Below are 27,864 nucleotides of genomic sequence, written 5' to 3' on the forward strand. Positions count from 1 at the left end.
TTGCTTGTTTATTTACTTTTCCCCACCAAGAGATGCTTCCACATGTCTTGACAGCCCATGTTCCTAGAGAGGCAAGGAAAGGATACAGAGTGCCAAAACTCCTTCAACTACTCCTGCAAATGGAAGGGAAGAACAGGTCCTATCTTGATTGTGGCTCCTTCAGCTTGAAGGAAAAGGAAAACAGTTAAGCATTGAAAAGAATGTGGGGATTGTTGTAGAGGAAAGGTAAAAGCTGTAAGAGGTTGTGTGTGTGTGTGTGTGTGTGTGTGTGTGCGTGTGTGTATGTATGCCTCTGTGTTTGTGTGTATTTATTCTATGGACTGTGTGTCATCGCCCATTAGAATAACCCCAAGCAATCTTTGTTCTGAACAGGAAATCTCACCTGCCAAGGTTGCAGTTTTGGAGGATCGAGCCCACCTCTGCCTGCCATCATTCTGCATTTTGACCTGGATGAGGGCATCTGATGTAAAGAATGTGCAATGGCATAAACCGCATTATAGATACTGTAACTTTGGCCAGTCATGGTCATTTCAAAAATATGCCCAGGAAGGCTCTCCAGACTCTCATGGCCAGTGCAGGTCTTTGTGTTTTCCTGGTGCCCATTAGAAGCAGAAAACAAACAGTTGAATGCCTGTTGCCAAAAAGCCTGGAGGAAGCCATCTCCATTTGGAGAGTTGGGGTTCAGGGTCTGAAGGAAGTCTTTAAATCCCTGGACTTTCTCTGTGTGAATTGCAAAAGACAAGGCACCATCAAAGACTTGTATGTCATAATACCTTTGCATTGTTTCCGAAGAGAAAGCCCACTGGGCTGTCAAAATCCACACGGTGCCTGCAACATCTTCTGCTGATGAATAGAAATATTGCAACCATTTCACAACTGTAATGGTCTGAGGTTCTGCAAAGAGAACTAATATGTGGACTTCTGAGGCCATCAGGAAAGAGGACTTGGCCCAAAGCAGTTCCAGGGAACTAAAGTGATCTATACCCTGAGATATGGCTGGTAGTTTTTCACTGAAAGCTGTACAGACTCCATGCCGGGAAAGCATAGGCACTAAGCTTTGCATAAAGGTCTCTCCATTTTCATCATCAGATGCCACAATTCCCACCCATGTCCACTGGAAATGTAGAAGTAGCATGACAATCCCTGCATATTGATATTTCTCATTGGGCACCGTTCGGTAGAATGTCTGGGGCTGCAACTCTGGGCTTCTCCCTGGAGCTAATACACAGTAAGCAATCTGGAGGAAGAAATCAATCCCACAAGAATTGGAGAGTTAGAGCAAACAGTTGTGGTTCATCCCAAGTATCTGCTTGAAGAACAAACCCATGGGAATTTCTCGACTCCATTTATGGATGCATGTTGATCTCACAAGAATGTTATGCATCTAAAGCCCCTCCACTTCCACCACTACTGCATAGCTCCCCCAGGTGCTTTTGTATCAGTTTTTTAAAAATTCACCTTATCATAAAAACGAACCAAACAAAAGACAGTATTGAGAACCCAGAAGATAATTAATGAATCAGAAGCAGAAGAGCTTGACAGCCCCCACACTTACTATACCTGTGGAATCTTGTAGATGCCTAAGACAGTAGCCATGTAGAGAGAGATGTCAGAGTCAAGTCCCCCAATAACAGCTATCTTTTGTTCTTTCTTGTCACATATAAAGTTGGGGACAATGCTTTCTGTGATGGACAGAAGTTTCAAGGTGTTCTGATAAGTCATCCTTGCATTTACGTAGCTATCGTAGATGTGGAACCCAAAGGTCATATTTGGTAGAATATTAGGGTTCTTGTTTATTTCTTTGACAGCAAACACCAGGGAGAGAGTATTCTGGTAGTTCTTCAGTATTTCTCTAATAAAAGAATTATACTTTGTGTTAGAGGTATTCTCATCCTCTCCCTCTTAAGTCCATAGGTAACTTTCTGGCTTTCTCTGGCAAATCCCAAAAGATTAAATAGAATAAATAAGCAAAAAACAGACAAGCAAACCATATATGCATTGTGACTCTTCACAATTCATAGCTGAACCCCAGGAACAATATTCAATCAGCTTTAAGAATATTGCATCTTAAAAGTATTTAATTTTGTGCAGAACATTCATATCCTGAAAGACACATACTGTACCTAAATTAATCTCTTATCTGCAGGTTTCATAGAATCATAGAATCATAGAATCATAGAGTTGAGAGACCACAAGGGCCATCGAGTCCAACCCCCTGCCAAGCATCAGAGCACTCCTGACATATGGTTGTCAAGCCTCTGCTTACAGACCTCCAAAGAAGGAGACTCCACCACACTCCTTGGCAGCAAATTCCACTGTCGAATAGCTCTTACTGTCAGGAAGTTCTTCCTAATGTTGAGGTGGAATCTTCTTTCTTGTAGTTTGGATCCATTGCTCCGTGTCCGCTTCTCTGGAGCAGCAGAAAACAACCTTTCTCCCTCCTCTATGTGACATCCTTTTATATATTTGAACATGGCTATCATATCACCCCTTAACCTCCTCTTCTCCAGGCTAAACATGCCCAGCTCTCTTAGCCGTTCCTCATAAGGCATCGTTTCCAGGCCTTTGACCATTTTGGTTGCCCTCCTCTGGATACATTCCAGTTTGTCAGTGTCCTTCTTGAACTGTGGTGCCCAGAACTGGACACAGTACTCCAGGTGAGGTCTGACCAGAGCAGAATACAGTGGCACTATTACTTCCCTTGATCTAGATGCTATACTCCTATGTACCACTGATGCCTAAAATTATGGGTCCTCACAGGCGGCTAACAGGCGGCTAACCTCACAGGAGGCCATTCCTCCTGTGCTAATGTTGCAAAGGGGGACTTGGTTGCCCCATCCTTCTCTTAACTCCTTATTTCCTTTCAGCAACCAACAGACACTCACTGGATGAGAAGTTGCCGAGTCAGACATTTTGACTGGGGCCTCTCAAATAGTTAGAGTTTCACACCAGGTGGAACAGGATATATTCTTTCTTAGTAACTGAGTTTCCATCTTTCCCTTCTTCAGATAAGATTGGGGCTGTACCAGAAATACTGTAGTCAATGTTAGTCATTTTCTGAGAAGACCTATTATGATAAATAGATCAGACTAACTTAGGTGTATTAATTTCAGTGGGTCTACTCTGCAAATAAGCTGGATACATACGACTTTGTTTTGCAAAAACAAGTTTGCAACTGCTCTTTTTATTATCCAATATGGTTTACATTGTATAGCAGAGAATATAACCCAAAATCTATGATATTCACGTTTCACAGCGTGGATCAAGCTTTGCTGCAAAGGAAAACCGGACGTTAATGGTGTGAAAGGAAACACAGAGGGAGGTTGAGGATGAAGTTGGGAGAAAGTGGTGAGAGCCATGGGATCAGGTGATGAGAAAGCAGAACAGGCAGAAGATAGAAACCTCAAGAAGTGGAATCAAGCAATGAAGAGGCCAAGATCAATGTTAAGAGAAGAAAATATATATTTAAGATTCCTACTGGGGGGAAAATCACATGGAAACGTGTTCTGAGGATGCCATTGTATGTTTGGTGTAATTGTCGCATACATGAGCTCACCAAGAGTACGCTATGAAGGATAGGGTTTTTTTACTTACAAAAATTCATCTGTAAGCTTTGTGTTTGGGTGCTCATGGAAAATGATTTCTTCAAATACAAAGCCGAAATAAGAAACAATTCCTCCAATGATTAGGTCCCCTCTCTGATAATTCTGGTATGGAAACTGGAAAGGCTCCATCATGGTGCATCTAGCAGAGTCTTCCTTGCTCTCAGTTGGAGGCAACTGCAGCCACAGGAAGAGAAGAATCTGCAGCAGAAATGTTCTGACCATCTTGGGGCTGACGGGGATGCCAAAAGTCAGATTTCTATCTCATCTACCATAAACTGCATTACAAGAACTCTCATTGAATGACTCTGGATTATTTTGATAAAGGGAAAATGCCAATAATCTGATTCATGAAAATCTGCATGTTCAGAATTTCTCATGTGGGCTCTGAATGACACAGGATTTATTTTATATACACTTTCACATTCTGACATTGATTGTGTTCATGGCCTGATAAAATGTATGTGGGGTTTGGCAAGATGAATGATAAATCCCAGCAATTTGAGATAATTACTAAGTTATCTCCTTAGAGCATTGAGTTCTGTGACTTACAATAAGATCAAAATAATATGCATATTTGTTATTGAGCAGTTCTCTTGTAATTGTGAATGCCCCAGGCAAGCAAGCAGTCCAGCTGCAAACTGGTGCCCTGAAGGGAGCTTCCTAGTTTCCCCAACACTCTTCCTCAAACACACCTGCACCATGTCCTGGGATCCGTGTGTCCTCCTTTGGGCAGCCACCACTGAGGAGCACAACTTTCTGCTCTTCTCAGTGTCTAAATAAAGTTAGCAATGAAAGAAGGCACTTGTGGTGGCTGCTGGGAGAAGCTGGACTCTCCTCCAATCAGAGCACGCGGAGGGAACTGAAAAACATTGAGGTCAGAATCCTTGGCACAACCCTGGAAAAGTGTCAGCCTTCCTGCAGAAGGCTAGAACAGATATACACGCAACACCTGAGCCAAAATTCCACCTACTCTTGTAATCACTGAATTTGTAATCTAGATAATTGTTTGCTGGATTGTTTAGTTTATCACATCTTACTTTAGTCACTGCCTAAGGGACAAGGCAGTGACTAGGGACTAGGCATGAGGGACACGGGTGGCGCTGTGGGTTAAACCACAGAGCCTAGGACTTGCCGATCAGAAAGTCGGCTGTTCGAATCCCCACAACAGGGTGAGCTCCCGTTGCTTGGTCCCTGCTCCTGCAAGTAGATAAATAGCTACCGCTATGGCGGGAAGGTAAACGGCGTTTCCGTGTGCTGCTCTGGTTCACCAGAAGCGGCTTAGTCCTGCTGGCCACATGACCCGGAAGCTGTACGCCGGCTCCCTCGGCCAGTAAAGTGAGATGAGCGCCGCAACCCCAGAGTCGGTCACGACTGGACCTAATGGTCAGGGGTCCCTTTACCTTTACCTTTAGGGAGGGTGGAGCTGTAACTGGACCACACCTATCTGTCTCAAGAGACAATGAAGTTGTCCACTGGGGTTGAAGTTAAAAGACCTCCCAGCCATGCAAGCCCAAGCGGTGTCTATGGAGGTCCTGGATTACCCAGATGACAAGACCCCCTCCCACACACTTTAGCATCACTGATGTGGTCGAAAGAAAAGCAGAGCATTACTTTTGGCACCAGCTTGGGTGAAGGAGTTGCAGGAAGGAGGCATGCAAGGAGACATTAAACCATCTTAGGGACTCCACTCCAGCTTTGTGTAGGGTTTGCTCCTTAGTCTTTTCTTCTCCCAAAGATATCCCACAAGACAGTGCAGATATCGGATCAGAGGTTTCCTTCTCCTAGAAGGGCGACATTCCCAGTTTAACAAGCCCCATCTGCCCCTCACTTCCCTCTACAGCATGTGCAGAAAGAGCCTTTTTGACCATTGGAGTCACTATTTGTCTCATCCGCTCAATCCACCAGAGCCTGTCTTTTCATGCAAGGTAAGTCCCTAACTCATCAGTGGTTTGAGACCCAGCAGCTACCCTCACCTGGTTTAGCTGGTCAGTCAAAGCCATTCCCAGGGTGTGGCTGCTGTCACATACTCACAGCTTCTAGGAGCCACAGGCAAGAGCTGAGTGTAGGGTGGGGAACAAAAGTAGAACAACTACCACAGAAGGAGCATGACATGTCCCCCAACACCCCATATTTCAGACCAATTCCCTATCATCATCATCATCATCATCATCATCCTACACACCTGACTGGGTTGACCCAGCCACTGTGGGTTGCTAAAAACATATATAAAAACATAATAAAACATCAAACATAAAAAGTTTCACTATGCAGGGCTGCCTTCAGATATTTTCTAAAGGTTATACAGGGACAGAGACATCAAGTGAATCTTCTTTTAACCACTCAATATACCTAAACTCAATCTGCCATTTCCCAAAAACAAAACTCCAACTGCAACTGACTGACTTTATGCAAGGCACGCTACTCTGAAGAGGCTGGGTTAGGGCCTAACATCCTTTTGTTTCAAGACAGGGGGACTTGCATAACAAAGTGGAAAGAAATGAACTGGTATCTAAAATGAACACTGCAAGATGAGAGTATTTGTGATCTTATTAGTGCTGTTATCCAAAGCTGAGCACAAGGTTCCTATTGTCCCATGTTCTATAGGCTGAGACCATTTCACAGAGAAGGTAAATTCAGAGAAGCTGGGTTTTATGTAGCATTTGTAGATAAATAATGCCAGTGGGAAATAAATGTTGCTCAATTGATTTGAAGCCCCAGTGTGAAATTCATTTTCTGGAAAAAAAAACCCCTGGATGTGGCTGTGTATCTTCACGTGAATGATTGTTGAAAGGATTAAAAATGTTCATAATGTTCTACCATGTTATGCAGGCTTTTTCATCTACATTCTGTGATCAGCAGCCTTTTTTATTACACATTAATAGATATATGTATAATATAGTTTTAACAAAAATATGTAAAGTATCACTTCGACAGAAGTGACATGTTTCACACTGATGATCTCTCCCCATGAAGGGATATACCTTTAGCACCCTATGAATGGAAGATCAGTGTATTGACAGGATAACAAATTGACAGAACAACTTTATGGGATTAAAAATTGATCTCAGCTTTATTGATTACAGATGTAGGTTGGAGGCTATTTCTGGGAATGAAAAAGGTTAAAAGGATAATGGTTGAGAAATCCAAGGAATTACTTTCTCTGGTTTGCATCCAATAAATGCCAGCAAACAATGCAAAAATTAAAACCATCAACACAAGCTGATTCCTATTTGCTCCTCAGAATTAAGTGGTCTTTGCTGTTCAAGTCAGGCCTCAGAATAATTATATATAATTTGGGGGCAAAGATACAACCCAGCAAACCTGCGCTGGAGGCCAAGATGCAAAAGACCTCCACAGCCACCATCTGCTTCCCTTTGGTGCTCAGATAAGAGGGAACAAAGGACAGCCAAACGCTGCAGAACACCAACATGCTGAAGGTGATGAACTTGGCTTCGTTGAAACTGTCCGGCAACCTCTTGGCCAGGAAAGCCATAGTGAAGCTGACCATGGCCAGGAATCCCAGATAACCCAGGACAGAATAAAACATCGCGACAGAACCTTCGTTGCATTCCACAATGATTTCCTCCACCAGAGAGTTCATGTCCACATCTGGGAATGGAGGAGCCGTACAGAGCCAAGCAGCACAAATGCTGGTTTGAACGGAGCAGCAAGCAAGCAGAACAGAGTTTGTGAGAGATTTCCCCACCCATTTCCTCATCCTGGATCCTGGTTTGGTGGCCATGAAAGCCAGAACCACCGTGATGGTTTTGGCCAAGACACAAGACACAGCAATGGAGAAGATGATGCCAAAAGCAGCTTGTCGTAAAGAGCAGCTCACTGGGTGAGGCTGGCCAATGAAGAGCAAGGAGCAGAGGAAGCAGAGCAAGAGGGAAAGAAGCAGAGTGTAGGTGAGGTCCCGGTTGTTGGCTTTGACAATGGGAGTGTCCCCATTCCTAGAGAAGACGCCAAGTATCCAAGCTGTGACCAGAGAAAAGACCAGAGCTAAGGAAGCTAAAACGACCCCTAAAGGTTCTGCGTAGGAAAGAAAATGTTGGCGTTTGGGGATGCATTGATCTCTGTCCTTGTTTGGAAATTGGTCATCTTGGCATTGGAAACAATAATCCATATCTGAATAAAATAAAAATGAAATGAGTGATATATGAGTTCCAACAAATAAGACATTAATTAGTTGGAATAAGTATCAGAGATAAGTGAATATTGTTTGTACAATCTCCTGTCATTATGCATAATCTGCAATAGGTTCTACTCTGTCTTTCATCTGGAGTTAGTGATCAGAAACATTGATTTTGGTTGCACCCTTAGCTAAAGTTGGTCACACCCTGAGAGATCTTCATGGCGATGGAGGATTCTTGAGAACAGCCACTTTGGGCTCACAGGCTGGGCTGAGGACTGTTCTGCCTAAGGAGACAGTTTTATGCTTTTTTCTGGCTCACACACCTAAAACTATGGGGTGGAGGGTTTGGAACATCTTCACCCTCCCCTAACAATGGAGCATGTGGGAAGCAGGCAGAGAACACTAGACATATTCCACACTTATTTCCAGAGATCTCCTTTGTAAAAGTTCTGGATCTAGTTTCCCCAACTGTCTCTTTTTTCTTCCAGATATCAGTGCAACTGCTCTTCTGTTTAGGAGTACTGAACTGCTAATAGAGGGGAAGAGTTGAAAAAGATATTAGGAAGCATTATACAAAATAGCAGATGATGTCTCCTACCCGTTTGATTTGAAATCATCCCATGTGGACACGAAGCACAATCATAGCAACAAAATGGCAACCCCTCCTTCTTTTTCCTGCTGTAGCCTGGCTGGCAGCGATCATTACACAAGGCAAGGGGCAGCACCTAGCCATAAAAAGAGGAGAAAATGTAGCTCTTGTGCCTTGTAAACAAAACAGTTTTAACCAAAGAGAAGAGATCAGCTGACTGATTAACATTATTCCAGAAAGGTGTGTTGTGTGTGTAAATAAACTGTAATGTAAATATTGGGAGTGAATGAGAAGGGATGTTGAATTGAATGGAGAGAGGATAGGGAAGACAACAGACTTTGAAATACAGGGAGTTGACACAGAAGGTAAAATAGGAAGCACCACAAGACCATCAATCTTCTTTCCAAACTAATGGGTAACTTAGCGTCCCCTTGTCTTCTGAGCTGTAAATCTCACTTGGTTCTGCATGATTTACTCCTACATAAATGTGCAAAGCATCAAAATGTTATACTGAAATCCTATATATCAGGGATGTGGAACCTTTGGTCCACCAGGTGGTATTGGACTGCAACTCTCCTCAGTCTGAAAACCAGCCTGGCCAGTGATCAGGGAGGATGGGAGTTGGAAGCCAACAATATTCCATATGCAAAATAGTGGAATATATCACCATTATATACATTCAAACCAGAACACTAAAGGAGAAAAGATAGACTTCTCATCTCATATATGAGGGAAAATAACGTGCTAGACAAGGGTTATACGCCAACAATTTGCTTATAAATGATAAAGAATGTCTACAGTAACCTTATTATTTGTATTCTTTATAGCAATACTTCATTTTTAAAAATCCAATGGTCCCACCTGATTAAAAGCTTTGTGCCATGTGATGGCTCCCTCATCCATACTGAATTCTACATTTTGTGATTCTTGTGGAACTATCTTTCCTACTTTCACACGGGAGAAGGTTTGGTTTGGAAAAGTAACCCAGTTAATAATATCAAATCCACCTGCTAATTCCCCCTTCTCATCAAAGGACACTAAGTCACCAGCACTGTTGTTGAAGGAGATACTCCTCAAGAACGAGTGCAGCTAGACAGAAGAAAACAAAGGCAAGGTTTTAAAAAGGAGAGCTTTTATGGATTATAGAAAGGAGAAAGTATCCATCCACATATTTCACACAATGGAAAGTAGTCCAAAACTATGCAGTCTACAACATTTGGAGAACAGAAGTATTTCTAGCAAGTACAGCTGGCCTGCCACTTGCGTGAGGGTTCAGCTCTGGGGTCTGTGTGCAAAGGCAAAATGGTACCATGTCAGGAATCCCTGGAACGTGAGTCTGCAGGAAGAAGGGGACAAAGAAATGGAGAGAAGCTCATGGTGGGTTTTCCCTGCTCTGTTTATTTACTTTTCCCCAATAACGTAAAGTGACCTTAACTGGCAGGAACATTATAATTAATGAACATCACTGGGAGCGAGTTAAAAAACTTGCCAGGTAACCACGTTTGGAAATAGCCCTATATGTTCCTCTTTAGTGCAGAAACAAATGGAGGTTCTAGAACATAGTTGGTGTTGGTCGACAGAATGGGTGGACAGTCATGGGTAGAAACAAACCTTAATATTTTCAAACATATTCTTAATTTTTGATAATTCCCCTTTCTCTTGCTCAACTTTGGAGAGATTTATTCTGAACAGGAAATCTCACCTGCCAAGGTTGCAGTTCTGGAGGATCGAGCCCACCTCTGCCTGCCATCATTCTGCGTTTTGACCTGGATGAGTGCATCTGATGTAAAGAATGTGCAATGGCATAAACCGCATTATAGATACTGTAACTTTGGCCAGTCATGGTCATTTCAAAGATATGCCCAGGAAGGCTCTCCAGACTCTCATGGCCAGTGCAGGTCTTTGTATTTTCCTTGTGCCCATTGGAAGCAGAAAACAAACAGCTGAATGCCTGTTGCCAAAAAGCCTGGAGGAACCCATCTCCGTTTGGAGAGTTGGGGTTCAGGGTCTGAAGGAAGTCTTTAAATCCCTGGACTTTCTCTGTGTGAATTGCAAAAGACAAGGCACCGTCAAAGACTTGTATATCGTAATACCTTTGCATTGTTTCTGAAGAGAAAGCCCACTGGGCTGTCAAAACCCACACGGTGCCTGTAGACTTCTCTGCAACATCTTCAGCTACTGAATAGAAATATTGCATCCATTTCACAACTGTAATGGTCTCAGGTTCTGCGCACAGAACCAATATGTTGAATTCTGAGGCCACCAGGAAAGAGGACTTGGTCCGAATGACTTCCAAGGAACTTAAATTATCTAGACCCTGAGATAAGGCTGGTAGTTTTTCACTGAAAGCTGTACAGACGCCATGCTGAGAAAGCATTGGCACTAAGCTTTGCATAAAGGTCTCTCCATTTTCATCATCGGATGCCATAATTCCCACCCATGTCCACTGGAAATGTAGAAGTAGCATGACAATCCCTGCATATTGATATTTCTCATTGGGCACCGTTCGGTAGAATGTCTGGGGCTGCAACTCTGGGCTTCTCCCTGGAGCTAATACACAGTAAGCAATCTGAGGAAGAAATCAATTCCACAAGAATTGGAGAGTTAGAGCAAACAGTTGTGGTTCATTCCAAGTATCTGCTTCAAGAACAAACCCATGAGAATTTCTCGACTCCATTCATGGATGCATGTTGATCTCACAAGAACATTATGCATATCTCCAGCAGTTGTTGGTGGGGAAGAGGAGCAGGTTTCTCTGACCTCTTGCAGCTGGCCTTGTGCAGCTTCCTGGGAGCAGGAGGAAGACTTCTGCTGCTGCATTTGCCCTGTCCCAACCTGACAAAGTCATGCAAGCACCAAAGCCCCTCTCCTCCAACCACTGCTGAATAGCTCCCTGTCATACATGGACACTGAAATATTACTAAAAAAAAACCAAGGAAAGTCACAGACATTTGTATCATTTATATATTTTTCTTTCTCATTTCCTTTTTCAGAAAGATGAACCAAAGCGAAAGGAAGTATTGAAAACCAGGAAGGTAACTATTGTACCAGAGGCAGAAGAGCTTGACAGCCCCCACACTGACTATACCTGTGGAATCTTGTAGATGCTTAAGATAGTAGCCATGTGGAGGGAGATGTCAGAGTCAAGGCCCCCAATAACAGCTATCTTTTGTTCTTTCTTGTCACATTTGAAGTTGGGAACAATCCTTTCTGTGATGGACAGATGTTTCAGGGTGTTCTGATAAGTCATCCTTGCATTTAAGTAGCTATCAGTGACGTGGAACCCAAAGGTCATATTTGGTAGGATATTAGGGTTCTCGTTTATTTCTTTCTCAGCAAACACCAGGGAAAGAGTATTCTGGTAGTACTTTGGTGCTCCTCTAATAAAAGAGTGATACTATGAGTCAGAGGTATTCTCCTCCACTCCCTGTTAAGCACATAGGTAACTTCCTGGCTCACATGCAAGTATATAAGTTGCCACATCCTTCCCTTAACTCCTCATTTCCTTTCAGCAACCAACGAACACTCACTGGATGAGAAGTTCCCAATTCAGAAATTCTGACTGGTGCCTCTCAGATAGTTAGTGCTTGGTTTAGGTGGGGAGTAGAGTCCAGAGCACATCAGATGGAACATGATTGATTCTTTCACAGTACCTTAGTCTCCATCCTTCCCTCCTTCTAATAAAATGATGGCTGTACCAAAAATGCTGCAGCCAATGTTAGTTATACTCAGAGAAGGCCCATTAGGATTACTAGATCAGACAAATAGATCAGGTGTTTTAATTTCAATGAGTCTACTCTGCGTAAAACTCAGTTGCAATACTTGGTATGGTTTACCAATATGGTTTACATTGCATAGCAGCAGATATAATCCAAAATCCATGATATTCATATGTCACATTCAACCGTGACTGCCAAATTAAATGATAGTGATTGTGAATGTGAGGATCAAGCTTTGCTGCAAAGGAAAACCGGACGTTAATGGTGTGAAAGGAAACACAGAGGGAGGTTGAAGATGAAGTTAAGAGAAAGTGGTGAGAGGCATGGGATCAGGTGATGAGAAAGAAGAACAGGCAGAAGACAGAAAGCCCAAGAAGCGGAATCAAGCAACAAAGAAGAAGGTGACAAGATCACAATGTAAAAAGAAGAAAATATATGTTCAACACCCTTCCTTGATAAAAGTCACAGGGAAATGTGTTCCGAGCATACTAACGTATGCTTTGTGTAATTGTAGCCAACATGACCTCACCAAACTTGCACTATGAAGGATAGGATTTTACTTACAAGAGTTCATCTATAAGCTTTGTGTTTGGGTGCTCATGGAAATCTTTTTCTTCAAATACAAAGCCAAAATAAGAAACAATTCCTCCAATGACTAGGTCCCCTCTCTGATAATTCTGGTATGGAAGCTGGAAAGGCTCCATCATGGTGCATCTAGCAGAGTGCTCCTTGCTCTCAGTTGGAGGCAACTGTAGCCACAGGAAGAGAAGGATCAGCAGCAGAAATGTTATGACCATCTTGGGGCCAACAGGGATGCCGAAAGTCAGATTTCTACCCCATCTGCCTTAAACTGCATTGCAAGAATTTTCACTTTAGATACACTTTCACACACTGACATTGATTGTGTTCATGGCCTGATAAAATGTACATGGGATTTATCATGATGGATGATGAAACCCAGCAATTTGAGATAATTACTAAGTTATCTCCTTAGAGCATTGAGCTCTGTGACTTATAGTAAGATCAAAACAATAATGCATATTTGTTATTGAGTAGTGCGCTTGTCCCTTATAAGGGACGCAGGTGGCGCTGTGGTCTAAACCACAGAGCATAGGGTTTGATATGAATGTCTTTGGGCAATTTTTACATGGTCAAAAACTCTTGGATTTGCAAATCATAAGGTTCTCCCTGTTGATGGAAGCACCTAAGGGAAAGGCTATACTTGGAGACTAAAGGTTGACACGATGTTATAAGTGCTCTTGAGGTCTTCACAGTGTTGTTCCTCAGCAAGTGATCTGAGTTCCAATGAACCTTCCCAGTTCAATGAAAAATGGAAAGCTGGTTCAAAGAGGAATTGTGGGTTTTGAGTTCCATTTGTATTTGACCCTTCCCACTACTGGCTTATAAAAACTAGCAGGGAGAAGACAGCCAGCTGGCTCAGGGTCACACTGTGACCTTCATGACTGATTGGTGATTTTAACCCGGATCTCCTAGGTCCACCTAATATCCCTCCACTTAATTCCACTTCCTTTAAAGAAGAAATAGGAGTGAATAAGCTGGAGGAAGGCCATAGGGAGAACTCAGAATACATAGAACATAACACTCAACTGTTCTCTTGAGCTGTTCTCTTGAGCAGGGCATCCCAGATTCAAAGAAGTCAGCCTGGTCTCGGATTGGATCCAGGAATGTCCTGGGATCCGTGTGTCCTCCTTTGGGCAGCCACTGCTGAGGAGCACAACTTTCTGCTCTTCTCAGTGTTTAAATAAGGTTAGCAATGAAAGAAGGCAGTTGTGGTGGCTGCTGGGAGAAGCCGGACTCTCCTCCAATCAGAGCACGCGGAGGGAGTTGAAAAACATTGATGTGCCAGGTTGGCAGAGCGAAGAAGCAAGGACAGCCCTTTGCTTCGCCTTGCCCAGCCCCAGTGGATAACTGTGGCTTACTGGCACCACTGGAGTGTGCAGAGCGCATGGCCCCTGGGAACTGTGAGCTCAGCAGGAAGGTGGCGGCAGCACACGGAAAGGAGTGGGCCATGAGTGGTTGCTGGCACAGGGGGAGCATGAGACAAAGGGGCTCTGGGTGCTCTCTGCCGCTTTGGCAGTGGTGGGGGCTGTTCAATGGCAGCTCTTTCCCTCCCTCCCTCCCACTGGGCTAGCACCAAGGAAGCTATGGCCCTCAAAGTTCCTCAAGTAATGGAGACCAGTGGAGGAGAGGTGGCCACTGCCCCTGTTCCTCCTTCTCTCTGCTACTTCCACCTCATGCTCAGGCCTGAGCTGGGAGTGGAGCTGCAGTCTGGTGGTGAAAGGCAGCCTTGAGGAAGCCGTGGCCCCCGGAGCCCAGTAGCGGATAGGGGCAGTGCTGCTACCGCTGCCAATACTGCCGCCACTTCCACCCCCGGCATTTTGACTCGCGCCCATGTCCTGGATCCAAAGTGGAAAGTATGCATAGAGGCCCTGGTAGCTTAAGGGGCTACTGGGTGAGGTCCCATAGTCTGGAATGAATGGAAGGGAGCCCAATAGGGATGGGAGCTTCTAAATGAGAAATGTTGAAGGCCCAAAGGCAGACAATTCCAACAAGAAAGAAAAGTGGGAGGCATCTAAGGAAACCGATGTGGCTGCCTAAGGAGCTTACAGATGAGCTGAGAGTCAGGAAGGACATGTATAAGAAATGAGGAGCATACACAAGTAGCCAACAGTTGTAAGATGAAGATCAGAATAAGCCAGAGGCTATGTTCAAAGCAAGAGGAAGGACAAACAAGTGGTAGGTCCTCTGCGTGAGGAACATGAGAAATTCTATTAGGTGACAGAGAGAAGGCAGAACTGCTCAACACCTACTTTGCTTCTATCTTCACCCAAAAGGAAAGCAGTGTCCAACCAGGAGATAACAAAATAAATGACCCTAGATTCAGGTAGGTAGCCGTGTTGGTCTGATGCAGTCAAAATAAATAAAAAAACTATTCAGTAGCACCTTAGAGACCAACTAAGTTTGTTCTGGGTATAAGCTTTTGTGTATCTGAAGAAGTGTGCATGCACACGAAAGCTTATACCCAGAACAAACTTAGTTGGTCTCTAAGGTGCTACTGGACAATTTTTTTTTAGTTAAAATAAATGATGTAAGGATGGAGATGTAGCCCAAGATAGGAAAAGAGGAGGTAAGGGAACAGCTAACAATTTTAAATAAATTCAGATCTCCAAGACCTGATGAGCTGCATCCAAAACCAGAAAGGCTCCTAGAACAGATAATTCAACCGTCAGTCTGTGAGCTCTTAAAAAGCATGCTGTGATTACCCAGACCCAGCATGGGTATCTCATGGAGTTACATGCTTGGTGGATCAGGGGAATGCTGTGGACAGAGTGTATCTTGATTTCAGTAAGGCTTTGGACAAAGTCCCCCACAATTATTTTCTGAGGAAAAAGCCACTCTGGGTGGCTTCCAGCATATATGACAACATAATAGAACATCAAACGTTTAAAAGTTTCCCTATACAGGGCTGCCTTCAGATGTCTTCTAAAGGTTATGCAGGGACACTACGAGATACTATGCAAATATTCTTTTTACCACTCAATATACATAAACTAGATATGCCTAAATACATAAAAGGTGCCATTTCCAGAAAACGACTGCAACTGACTAGATTTATGCAAGGCACCCTACTCTGAAGAGGCTGGGCTAAGACTGGCCTGAACTGCTGCTCTTGTAAAAAGTGGAGACCCAGAGTTGCATTCAACTAAATCCTAAATTACTTAACCTAAGTTAGTCATGCTCATTAAATTCAATGGATCTACTCTGAGTAGGACGAATACTGAACACCACCCCAAGCCTCTTCTAATTTGACATATAGCCTTGCCCACCTCCATCACACATGGAGGAAAGTGCAAAAGTTTTTCCATCTCCATGGGGGAGGGAGTACAAATCTTCTATTGTTCCCTCTCTCCTGTGATTCTCTATAGCTTTGAGAAGGATCGAAGAAGACATTTGCTATGGGGGGGCATGATTTCTTTAACAATTATGAGTGAGTCATAAACAACAGCTGCCATAAGTTATATCTCCTGTAATTATCAAATTAATCATAATCACAGCTATATTTCCCCAACCCAGGAGAGTTCAAGTGGGCACATTCAAAATGTAAACAAAGGCTATAGAAATGCAAGGCTCTTTCATCTGGTTACTGATTCTTCAGTTCTGCGTTCTTCAACTCAGCTGCTGGAGTACTAATTTAAGGCATGGACTCTTGCATTACAAAGAGGTGAAGTGTCCTTGGCATTAAAGAGTTTTCCTGCAAGATGGTAGCATTTGTGATCTTACTATTAATACGGCTGCCTCTAACTCCATGCAAGATTCTTTTGGTTCAGTGCCCCACCAGTGACCCTCTTCCCATTCTTCTCAAATATTATCAGCCAGGAGACCTCATGATTGCTGGCATCATGTCTCAGGTCTATACATTCGTAGACGAGATAACATTCAATGAATGTCCCTCTGCTAAACTCTTTGATGACCAGATGTAAGGAATTGTGTTTATTTAACAATATAATGCATCCATATTAAATGTATTCATATTTTGCTGTTGATGCAATCGGCTTTCCTTATAAGTAATTATTGTGCCTATGCATCTGATGTGCTTTTATCTGGGGCAGGTAAGTGAAGACCTGATATCTCAAGCCCATTTCTGCTAAGAGTGCCAACCATTGTCTTAATTTAATGTTCGTGAAGCAAGTCCAGTTTACATTTCCAACTTTAATAGTAGCAATGGCAGATGTATTTATTTTCTCTTGTGCTTCAGAACATTTGTCCAACCTGCTATAATTTGGATGCAATTTGTAGGCGTGCTCACCTCCTCTGAAGAACAAGTTCTGTCATATTTCAGAATGATTCCTGCACTGGTTCTCCTGCCTGAATGGACTTGAGGTGGACACAATAGGAATTGTGGGGACAGGGGTGGAGGCTGCAAACAGATAATGCACTCTCAGGAAAGACTAAAGTGGGGGAAATCTCAGCCTGCCAGAAATGGCTTTGGTATACCATAGAATCATAGAGTTGGAAGAGACCACAAGGGCCATCGAGTCCAACCCCCTGCCAAGCAGGAAACACCATCAGAGCACTCCTGACATATGGTTGTCAAGCCTCTGCTTAAAGACCTCCAAAGAAGGAGACTCCACCACACTCCTTGGCAGCAAATTCCACTGTCAAACAGCTCTTACTGTCAGGAAGTTCTTCTTAATGTTTCCTAAAGGTTGTGGTGGGGTGGGCAGATCACTCCACTGACTTGCAAAGGAGAAGGTGAGTGATGGAAATAGTAACCTAGATCCCCAGGATAAATGATGTGAATTAACTATTACCCTTCCAATGAGGACCCGTTATCAGGGGAAGAAGGGCTGGGCTTTTCTTCCTCTCCATCCTGTTTTTTCAGATATTTCCTCTTTTCCCCAGGAGAGTGACGTCTCCATTAACTGGCACAGGGAAAGGCAGTGTGGGAAGAGGATTATGTGATCCAAGGAAAGAGGGGTGTGGGGAAAATATCACCCTTGCAGCCAGGACATTGTTGTGGGGTGTTTCTGCCCCCCGCTGAATGGGGATACAACTGTTCCTCCATGGAAAAGAGAGATCTTTTCATAATGTGCATATGGTAAGGGGTGGTTTTTGAAGAGCAACAAATATTCACTTTAAGAAATAAAACAAGCATAGTTTTAAAAATAATAATGAACTGTGATTAATACCAGACCTGGCTGTCAAAACGGAAGAACAAATCCCCTCTTCAACTCAATCTCAGGCTGCTTCCCTTCTGATAAAAGTTGTTGCTTTAAGTTTCCAGGCACCTGAGTTCACTGAGGAACTATCAGATCCAATTCAAGATGCCTTGCTAATATCATGCAAATTCAAGCATGTGAACACCTGAATCATCTGTGCTGATTTATCAGCATTTGTAGTGGCAGTAGTAATCAAGCTTAGATTGTTCAAACAGAGATGCTCCTACCTGCAGGCCATAGGGCCCTGGGGGCAGGGGATCAAGGGAGTAACGCATGGAATTTCAAAACCCCAACTTAGCATCTTATTGGGTGTGCTGTATCTATTGTAGATCACCCTGAATTTGGAGTGAAAGATGGTGTGAAGTATAATTGAAGCCTATTCTATGCATTTGAAATATTGCATGGGATTTGAGCAAGATAAGAATCAGAAGAAGCTTCTCTGGATTGAAATGACTGAAGTATTTCATCATTATTTCAATAAATAATATGGGATTCTTATCTATATGTCCAGTTTTGTTTGTCAAGGGCACTCAAGCTCTAGTCTGTTCTTGTCTGATGCATTTCTCTCTCATTAGATAGATAAGTAGATATGTAGACAATGTCCTTTTCTGTAGAAAGTGCAAAACGAACCCCTCATTGCAGGCTCATGACACAACTCTACCAGCACATTGTGGCTTTGGCATTTGCTGTAAAGGAGATCAATGACAACCCACAGATCTTGCCCAATGTCACCCTGGGATTCCACATCTTGAACAGCCATTTCGTTGCAAGCTGGACCTACCATGGCTCCATGGAGCTGCTGTCTGGATGGGGCAGACTCATCCCTAACTACAAGTGTGGTGTTGAGAACAGTCCAGCAGCCGTCATCGGGGGACCGAATTCTGACATCTGTCTCCCCATGGCAACGGTCCTGAGTATCTACAAGATGCCACAGGTAAGAGAGCCATTGGAGAAGCCATTCACGTTTCTCCTGCACTGCATCCCTTCGTGCTATAGGTTGAGGGAGTCACAGAGATGTGTGCATTGCGTGTGGCCATTTAGGAATCTATTCACACTTCTATTGGATTCTGTCCCTTGAGGCCCCAGGTTGATATTACAAAGTGTAAATGACCCACAATGAGCAAAACTCATCCCCGCCCATAATACACCAGAATATGAGGAACAACCATTCTGTCTTGAATTCTGCATGATATGTTTGATTTCTCAGTCAGGGAAGGCTAATTCTCTCTTCTCTAATATTTAAGCATCCCAGCACAGAACCCATGATTGAGGTTCACATGCAGTCCAGCCATCAAAAATAATCATTGCTTGATTGGGCTCAATGGCCTTTACAAATCCATTTTAATTCCCCCCCCCTCCAAATTCTTCATGGTTCAATCCTATCATGATGTGGAAAGAGCTGTCCTATGGATAATTCAACAGAAACAACTATGCTCTTTATTCTGTGTTCAAGTGATACTGATACTGTTTGCTTATATGTTCTGATGGTTACATTTACATGGGAAATTTAAGGGAGAATGACCCCTGCTGAAAATATAGGGGCGGCAAAGACCTTAGACTCTATGTAAAGGTAAAGGGACCCCTGACCATTAGGTCCAGTCGTGGCCAACTCTGGGGTTGCAGTGCTCATCTCGCTTTATTGGCCAAGGGAGCCGGCATACAGCTTCTGGGTCATGTGGCCAGGATGACTAAGCTGCTTCTGGCAAACCAGAGCAGCGCACGGAAACGCTATTTACCTTCCCACCAGAGTGGTACCTATTTATCTACTTGCACTTTGACGTGCTTTCGAACTGCTAGGTTGGCAGGAGCAGGGACCAAGCAACGGGAGCTCACCCCGTGGTTGGGATTCGAACTGCCAACCTTCTGATCGGCAAGTCCTAGGCTTTGTGGTTTAACCCACAGCGTCACCCGCGTTCCTCTTAGACTCTATGTATGACTGAGGGGGAAAAAATGTATACAGTGGTACCTCTAGTTGCCAACTTAATTTGTTCTGGAGGTCTGTTCTTAACCTGAAACCATTCTTAACTTGAGGTACCACTTTAGCTAGTGGGGCCACCTGCCTCCTCCACGCCACCAGCACACGATTTCTGTTCTCACCCTGGGGCAAAGTTCTTAACCCAAGGTACTACTTCCGGGTTAGCGGAGTCTGTAACCCGAAGTGTTTGTAAGCTGAGGTACCACTGTAAATTGAAGGAAATCTAGCCACTCCATATAGGGCCCCAATGTTCAACTTTTATGTATATTTATTTTTTAAAAGTTTTAAATTTTCTCTATGCAGTCTCAACTGTGTTCATTCACCGTAAGAGGGTATATAAAAACACAAAAGTGGATGGAATTTGCAAGCATAATTTTTACAATCATTTTCAGTTCATCTATGGCTCTTCTCCTATGCTGAGTAACCACATCCAAGAAGAGTTCCTTCACCGAATGTTCCCTGATGTGGCCCATCAATATGATGGGATTCTCCAGCTACTGCTGCATTTCAGCTGGATGTGGATTGGGGTGGTGACTCTGAGTGATGACAACGGAGAGAGATTTGTGCAAAACGTCCTTCCCATGTTTGCCAGAAGAGGTATCTGCTGTGATTATATAGAAACATTTCCCAAAGTAACCTTTTCGAATGAGTTTGTGGAAAGTGTGGAGGAAGGGTCTAAAACAATCGCTGTTGTTATGGGCAGCACCGCCAATGTCGTGGTTGCGATTGGTGAAATTCAGACCATGATGGTACTGAGAGTAATGCCCAACTTGGCAGAAACAATGAATATGCCAGTGGACATCAAGGCAAAAGTCTGGATTATGACTGCCCAGATGGATTTTACATCGTTTTCCTTTCAAAGATATTGGGACATAAATTTTCTCCATGGTGCCATTTCCTTTGCAGTTCATTCAGCTAATCTTCTAGGATTCCAGAAATTTCTTCAGGAGAGAAGCCCTGTCACAGAAAGGGAGGATGGTTTCATCAGAACTTTCTGGGAGAAGGCATTTCTTTGTTCTTTTGAAAAGAAAGACAATGAACTCTGCACTGGGACAGAGAAGCTTGAGACTCTTCCTGGGACTGTCTTTGAAAGGAGCATGACTGCCCACAGCTACAGCATCTACAATGCAGTCTTGGCAGTGGCACATGCTTTACAAAACATGCATTTCTCCAGATTCAAACACAGTGTGATGATGGATGAACTAAGAGGGAACGGGCTGGATCCACAGCCATGGCAGGTAATGTCCCTCTACTGCTGATATAGAATAGTTCGCCATCTTTCAGGGTGCAAAAATAGTTCCTTGACTGTTTAGAAAGCTCTTTTTCTTCTTCTTGTTTAGTTGTTTTATCATGTCTGACTTTTCGTGACCCCGTGGACCAGAGCACACCAGGCCCTCCTGTCTTCCACTGCCTCCCACAGTTTGGTCAAACTCATGTTGGTAACTTCGAGAACACTGTCCCACCATCTCGTCCTCTGTCTTCCCCTTCTCCTTGGGCCCTCCATCTTTCCGAACATCAGGGTCTTTTCCAGGGAGTCTTCTCTTCTCATGAGGTGGCCAAAGTATTGGAGCCTCAGCTTCAGGATCTGTCCTTCCAGTGAGCACTCAGGGCTGATTTCCTTCAAAATGGATATGTTGGATCTTCTTGCAGTCCATGGGACTCTCAAAGGGTCTCCTCCAGCACCATATTTTGTTCTTTTTCTTCTTACCCTCTTTCAGCATAGATAGGACTGCTATCTGATAGGACCGCTATATCTTTCATTTAAAAACACATGGGGCACATCTGCAACATTAAAGCCATTAAAGCACTCTTGTTTCACTTTAAGAGCCATGGCTTCCAGCAAGGAATCTTGTGAACGGTAGTTTCTTAATGGTCTCCTAACAACTCTCAACTCTTTTAAGCAACTTCCCTTTCCATAATTCTTTGGGGGAAACCATGACTGTAACAAGAGTTCTTTAAATGTATGGTGTGGATGAGCTGTTAGAATTACTGCGAACAGAATCCTTGATCTCAACCTTGTGCAGAGTAGAAATGCATGTTCTCCACCTCTGCTACCTTCTGGGATATCTTCCAGAGAATAAAAGGCTAAAAAGGAAGCCCTACACAGATCCAGAGTGGAGTCTCTTAGGCGGATGGATGTTATTTTCTACGCTTCCTTCTGGCAACCCCTGAAACCAAGCTGGTGCCAAATGTCCTGCTCTGCTTTCCTTTCGACCACATCTGCAAGACTGAGAGGGGAGCCTTGTCCTCTGGGCAGCCCAGGACTGTCCAGGCTTGCGCCCCGGGGAGGTCACTTCAGTCTGCTAACACAGCGGGTTGACCTCACCCCTGGGGCCACACTCCATTGTTCTCGAGACAGGCAGATGCCAACAAATGGAGGGACAGAATAGCATCCTGTTATACATCTGTCTCTTTTTAATACCCTTGTGGATTTCTCCCCTCGTCTCTTCACTAATTTAGCTCCACCACTTTCTGAGAGGCGTCTCATTTAACAACAGTGCCGGGGAAGAGGTTTCATTTAGCCAGAAGGGGGATTTGGTAACTGAGTTGGATATCATCAACTGGATCACATTCCCAAATTACTCCTTTTTCAGAGTTAAGGTTGGAATGATGAACCCCCAGGCTCCCCCAAGCAAGAGACTCTCCATTCATGATGATACCATCACCTGGCCCATCAGGTTCAACCAGGTAAGGTCCATTTCACAGTGTCTCCAGACATTTCCTCAATGCTAAAAAAAGGGGGTCCACTATTCAGACTCTGAAACAGCTATTCCAAGATGCAGCTAGATTTGATTTAACTCACCTCCTGAAGAAGACGGGGAACCAACATTCAACTGAAAACAGCACAGGCAGTGGGAAGCTTACAATGGCAAAATGTGATATAGAAAGAAGTTGGATAGGTGGGCTTATCAATAACTGATTTTTAAAAAAGAAAACAAAGTACAGAAAAACCTCATCACTGTTCTTCATTGTTACCCCAAACATTGCTGTAGCATAACATAACAATACCTTGTTTGGGCCTCTGAGATTCTCAGATAATGTTCAAAGGAGCCACAGCTAAAAAACTAACATAGTTAGGAAGCGATGAAGCAAATGGCATCACCCAAAGTGTGGAACATATAATTGTGAGAAGAAAGGAAGACACACAGAACCAGGAAACACTGGCAACTTGGATGAAGAGCAGAAACACCCCAGAACCTACGGGTGAGGTGTGAGCCAAAGTTCTGAAAGGCCCCATAAAAGTGGGTCCAGGGTGTTTGTGGCCTGCTCAGTGTTCAGCAGGGGACGTTCAGTATCAGGCAGTGGGAGGACAATTGCTGTGAAGCAAACAACAGAAGGACCAAGGGCAGCAGCTCCTTGGGATGTGAATGGTCATCCTGATCTGATTGGCACTTCAGACTTCCTGCCAGTGTGGGAAACAGGGGGGTAAATTTGGCCCCATCTGAGGAACAGGTATGGCATGTTTAAGTCAGAAGTTACCATCTTCTTTCCTTTATGGACAGGCACAACCCCTTTCTCTGTGCAATGAGAATTGCCAATTGGGCTACAGTCGGACCAAGAAGGAAGGAAAGCTACCTTGCTGCTATGATTGCATCCCGTGCCCAGAAGGGAAGATTTCAGACCAGAAGGGTGGGAGATGTTTTATTTATTTTGGGGGTATACTAGTTACAAGAATTGTCAAGAATGATCCAGTACATGAAAATTAAAATAAGTAGAGACGGATGGAAAGAGAATGGTGTCCAATGATACCAGTAAGATGTACCTGTTTTGGAGCATAGTCTCATATGCTCATGGAAGGCAGAGGTAAGGATTTCAGCATAGCAGGAGATCATGGAAACAGGGAGAACTTATGATTGGTGATATCCAGGTGATGAACTTCTCTTCTTCCACTTGTAGTGAAGACCTGCATTGCTCTGGAATCCTAAGTAAATACAGCCCTCTTGTACATAGAAATAATTGAGCCAAATACCTTTTACTGTTGTTAGCCGCTCTGAGCCCAGCTTCGGCTGGGGAGGGCGGGATATAAATAAAATTATTATTATTATTATTATTATTATTATTATTATTATTATTAAATTAATTAATTACCAGTACTGATCCAGCAGCCATCATTCAAGGCTTTCTGACCATTTGCCTTGATTTTTTCCGGGCACAAAAGGCTTCACAAGTACAGTATAGTATTTTTCTTTTTTCTTTTTCAGACATGGACGACTGTTTTGAATGCTCTGAAGATCAGTATCCAAACAGTGACAAGGATGGATGCCTTCCAAAAGATGAAACTTTCTTGTCTTATGGAGAACCGTTGGGGATCAGTCTGGCCACTTTTGCTCTCTGCTTTTCTTCCATCACAGCTGCAGTGCTTGGAATATTTGTGAAACACAAGGCGACTCCCATAGTCAAAGCCAACAACAGGAACCTCACCTACGCTCTCCTCCTCTCCCTCCTCCTCTCCTTCCTTTGTGCTTTGCTCTTCATTGGCCAACCTAACAAGCTGACATGCATCCTACGGCAAACTGCTTTTGGCATGATCTTCTCAGTTGCCATTTCGTGCATATTGGCCAAAACCACTATTGTGGTTCTGGCTTTCATGGCCACCAAGCCAGGGTCCAGCATGAGGAAGTGGGTAGGGAAGCCATTGGGCACCCCAATTGTTCTTTCCTGCTCCCTTATTCAAGCCACAATCTGTAGCATATGGCTGGCCACTTCTCCTCCTTTCCCAGACGTTGACATGTACTCAATGACTGAAGAAATAATACTAGAATGTAATGAAGGCTCCACTGTCATGTTTTATTGTGTCCTGGGATTCATGGGTTGGCTGGCCATTGTGAGCTTCACGGTGGCTTTCCTAGCTAGAAAGTTGCCTGACAGTTTCAATGAAGCCAAATTCATCACCTTCAGCATGTTGGTCTTTTGCAGTGTGTGGCTCTCCTTTGTTCCATCCTACTTGAGCACCAAAGGGAAATATATGGTGGCTGTGGAGATCTTCTCCATCTTGGCCTCCAGTTGTGGGTTACTGGGCTGCATCTTTACCCCCAAATGCTATGTTATTTTACTGAGGCCTAAGCTGAACAGCAGGGAGCAGTTAATTAGAATAAAGAATTAAGAACTGACAAGAGTGACTCACTGGTCCAGGCAATTCTTTGTCACTGGAAATTAGAGATACTTCTTTCCAGAACATTGTCAGTTGGATATGTATTAATTGAAAACATGAAGTTAATATAAACTGAGTCCCATATTTTCTGAAGTTTGGTCCTGGTTCATCATATCTCAATTGACCATGATTTATTCACACACGTGGCACCTGATTCGTTTCCACTACTCTCCATGGTCTTGACACCAATGTAATCATGTGAAACCAGAAGGGGCATTTTGTGAGGTTATTACCTGGCATATAATTTCTCAACACAGCCTCAATTATCTACACACCCAATATTCCACATCCCAATATAAAATCCCCTTTGCCTGTTGATAATAGTTGTTCAATAGTCCTGTTAGATTTACTTGAGTGGATTGAGAATTGTGATAAGGGATGCAAACTCATCCACTGGATACAAACATTTTGACCCTGCCTTAATATATTAAAATTAATTCAGAAAATTTGGAAATATGCATGGGAACAGATATATTTAACTCATAATAAATATCTTGCCATCCCAATCAGGAGAATCTTGCTGAGATCTGAACAAAAAGCAACTTCTTTTCTTTTGTAGAGTACTACAGTACACGAGTTCATCTAAGCACTAAAGGGAAAAACCTGGTGGCTGTGGAGATCTCCATCTTGGCCTCCAGTGCTAGGATACTGAGCTGTATCTTTCCCCCTAAATGTTTCTTAATTATCTTGTGGCCAGAACTGAATAATAAGAAGCAAGACAAGCTTGAAGCATGTAGTACCTCTGGAGTAGAAACCCAGTCCTTCCAGAACAGGCTGCCTATCTCATTCCTGGACATAGGAACAAGCAAACCACAGCTGCTTCTGTCTTCTCAGTTTTTGGCTTCAGCCTATTGGCTTTCATTGAGCCCATTATGATACTCGCAGACATTGAGGGATTTTTCTGTACACAACACCCTTCCTAACCCTGATGAGACCTCTCTGCCCTTTTTTATTCATTTTCATTTGTGGCCCTAGTGAAACAGTGCTGGTGGATAGTTTCCCATATACATCAAGAAGAATGCCATGCATAGTCTCAGCCCCCCAGGAGAGAAGCTGCTGCAGCCTCCACAACTGGCTTTCCTGAATAGAGGAGATGCTGGTTTCATCCTGCACAGCATTTAATAGGAATGTGTGTGAGGCCCTCAGTTCTTAGTTCACTCATTGGCAGGGACTTAGTGCATCCAAGCTAGGCTAGCTCATTGCACAGAAATTGTGGTGGAAGCACAAGTCTAAAACCACTGAGAGCCAGTGTGGTGTAGTGGTGAGTGTCTGAGTGGGACATGGGAGACCAATGTTTGAAACCCCACTGGGTGACCTTGGGCCAGTGCCTGCCTCTCAGCATAACCTACATATCTGGGCTGTTGTAGGGATTGACTGGAGAAGGGATTTTGAGCTCCTTGGGGGGGGGGGGAGAGTGAGATATAGGTTGTTGTGGCTATAAGACCATGAGACAATCTTTTGAAGCACAAGCCTTGATTTCACCATGAAACAGCAAGTCCCTTTATCTGCAGCATGGTGACCAAGTTCTACCAACACATCCTTGCCCTGGTGTTTGCTGTTGATGAGATCAATGAGAATCCTAGGATCTTGCCCAATGTCACCCTCGGGTTCCACATCTACGACAGCTATACTGATTCAAGGAGGACCTACTGCACCACTTTGGACCTGCTCTTTAAATCACATATTTAGTCTATGTTCTATGCATTTTGAATCTGGTGTTATTTCTATTTGCATCCTGTGATCTCCTTTTCTGTGCAGCAAAAATGACCCTTAGTCAGACTTTCCTCTTGTCCCTAAATAAACGCTGGTTGCAAAATCACTTCCTTCCCGACCATAATGTGAGACTGGGGTATACAGCACATACTTCAGTTATTTCCATATGTTTACTTAAATGTTTCTTTATTAAGAAAAAAAAATCAGATACTTTGACTTTCATAGTTCTAATAAGATGTACAAAACACGCTTTGCTTTCAAACTAGGTGCCCATGAAATAAAACATCAGGAGATGAATTGACTGTTGGTTTTTGTAAAAAATGAAAATGAGGCAGTTTGGAGAGAGGTCAATGTGACAGACCCAATACAGCTTTCTTTGTTGACTCCTACAATTTTGAACTACTACCAGGATGGTTGTGTCATTTCACTGAACAGTGCTTTTTAAGACTAACTTTGTTGAACACCAGGAGAAAACTATATTTCAAACCAGATATGTTCCATGATGTTTCTACTTGATGCACTTTGGGCAGAAGAATTTGAAACACTCCATGAGTAAAAATACAAGGTAGGCTTCTGTTCTTGCGCATGAACCATTCTGGTTCTTACATTACCATGCATTCTTTTTCAGATGAAGAAACATGTGTCAGTTGTCCAGAAGACCAATATCCAAACAGAGGCCAGGATCAATGCATTCCTAAGATGCCAAACTTCCTGGCATTTGGTGACACTTTGGCCATTGTTTCAACTTCCTCTGCACTATTGTTGTCTCTGCTCACAGCTGTGGTGCTTGGCATCTTCATTAAGCACCGGGAGACTGCCATAGTCAAAGCTAACAACAGAAGTCTCACCTACATTCTCCTCATCTCCCTCCTCTTCTGCTTCCTCTGCTCCTTGATGTTCATTGGGAAACCTCATGAGGTGACTTGCCTTCTCCGACAAACTGCTTTTGGTATCATCTTCTGTGTGTCCATCTCTAGTATCCTGGCCAAAACTGCATCTGTGCTTTTAGCCTTCATGGCCACCAAACCAGGATCTAGGATGAGGAAATGGGTGGGGAAACGATCGGCTTATTCCATTATTCTGTCCTGCTCCCACATCCAAGTGGGGATCTGCGCTCTCTGGCTGGCAATGTTTCCCCCCTTTCCAGATAGAGATACACATGCAATGATGGATCAAATTGTGCTCTTATGTAATGAAGGGTTGGTCACTATGTTCTACTGTGTCTTGGGGTTTAT

At 43.5% G+C, this 27,864-nt stretch overlaps 2 protein-coding genes across 3 annotated transcripts in view; both read left to right on the forward strand.

The window, feature by feature from the left end:
* Positions 1-27,864, forward strand: part of LOC310666072 (uncharacterized protein) — a 1,539,811-nt gene that overhangs the window by 618,642 nt on the left and 893,305 nt on the right. The gene's annotated exons all lie outside the window — the stretch shown is intronic.
* Positions 18,388-24,868, forward strand: LOC310667154 (vomeronasal type-2 receptor 26-like; the record flags this gene model as incomplete). The annotated part of the gene is made up of 5 exons (XM_083418878.1): positions 18,388-18,723; positions 20,157-21,002; positions 22,225-22,452; positions 23,268-23,394; positions 23,967-24,868. The coding sequence occupies 5 exons, from the start codon at positions 18,388-18,390 to the stop codon at positions 24,866-24,868; spliced, it is 2,439 nt and encodes an 812-aa protein (XP_083275004.1).

Source organism: Podarcis tiliguerta (genome assembly GCF_965153285.1).
Source record: "Podarcis tiliguerta genome assembly, chromosome: 16".
NCBI classification, from domain to species: Eukaryota; Metazoa; Chordata; class Lepidosauria; order Squamata; family Lacertidae; genus Podarcis; species Podarcis tiliguerta.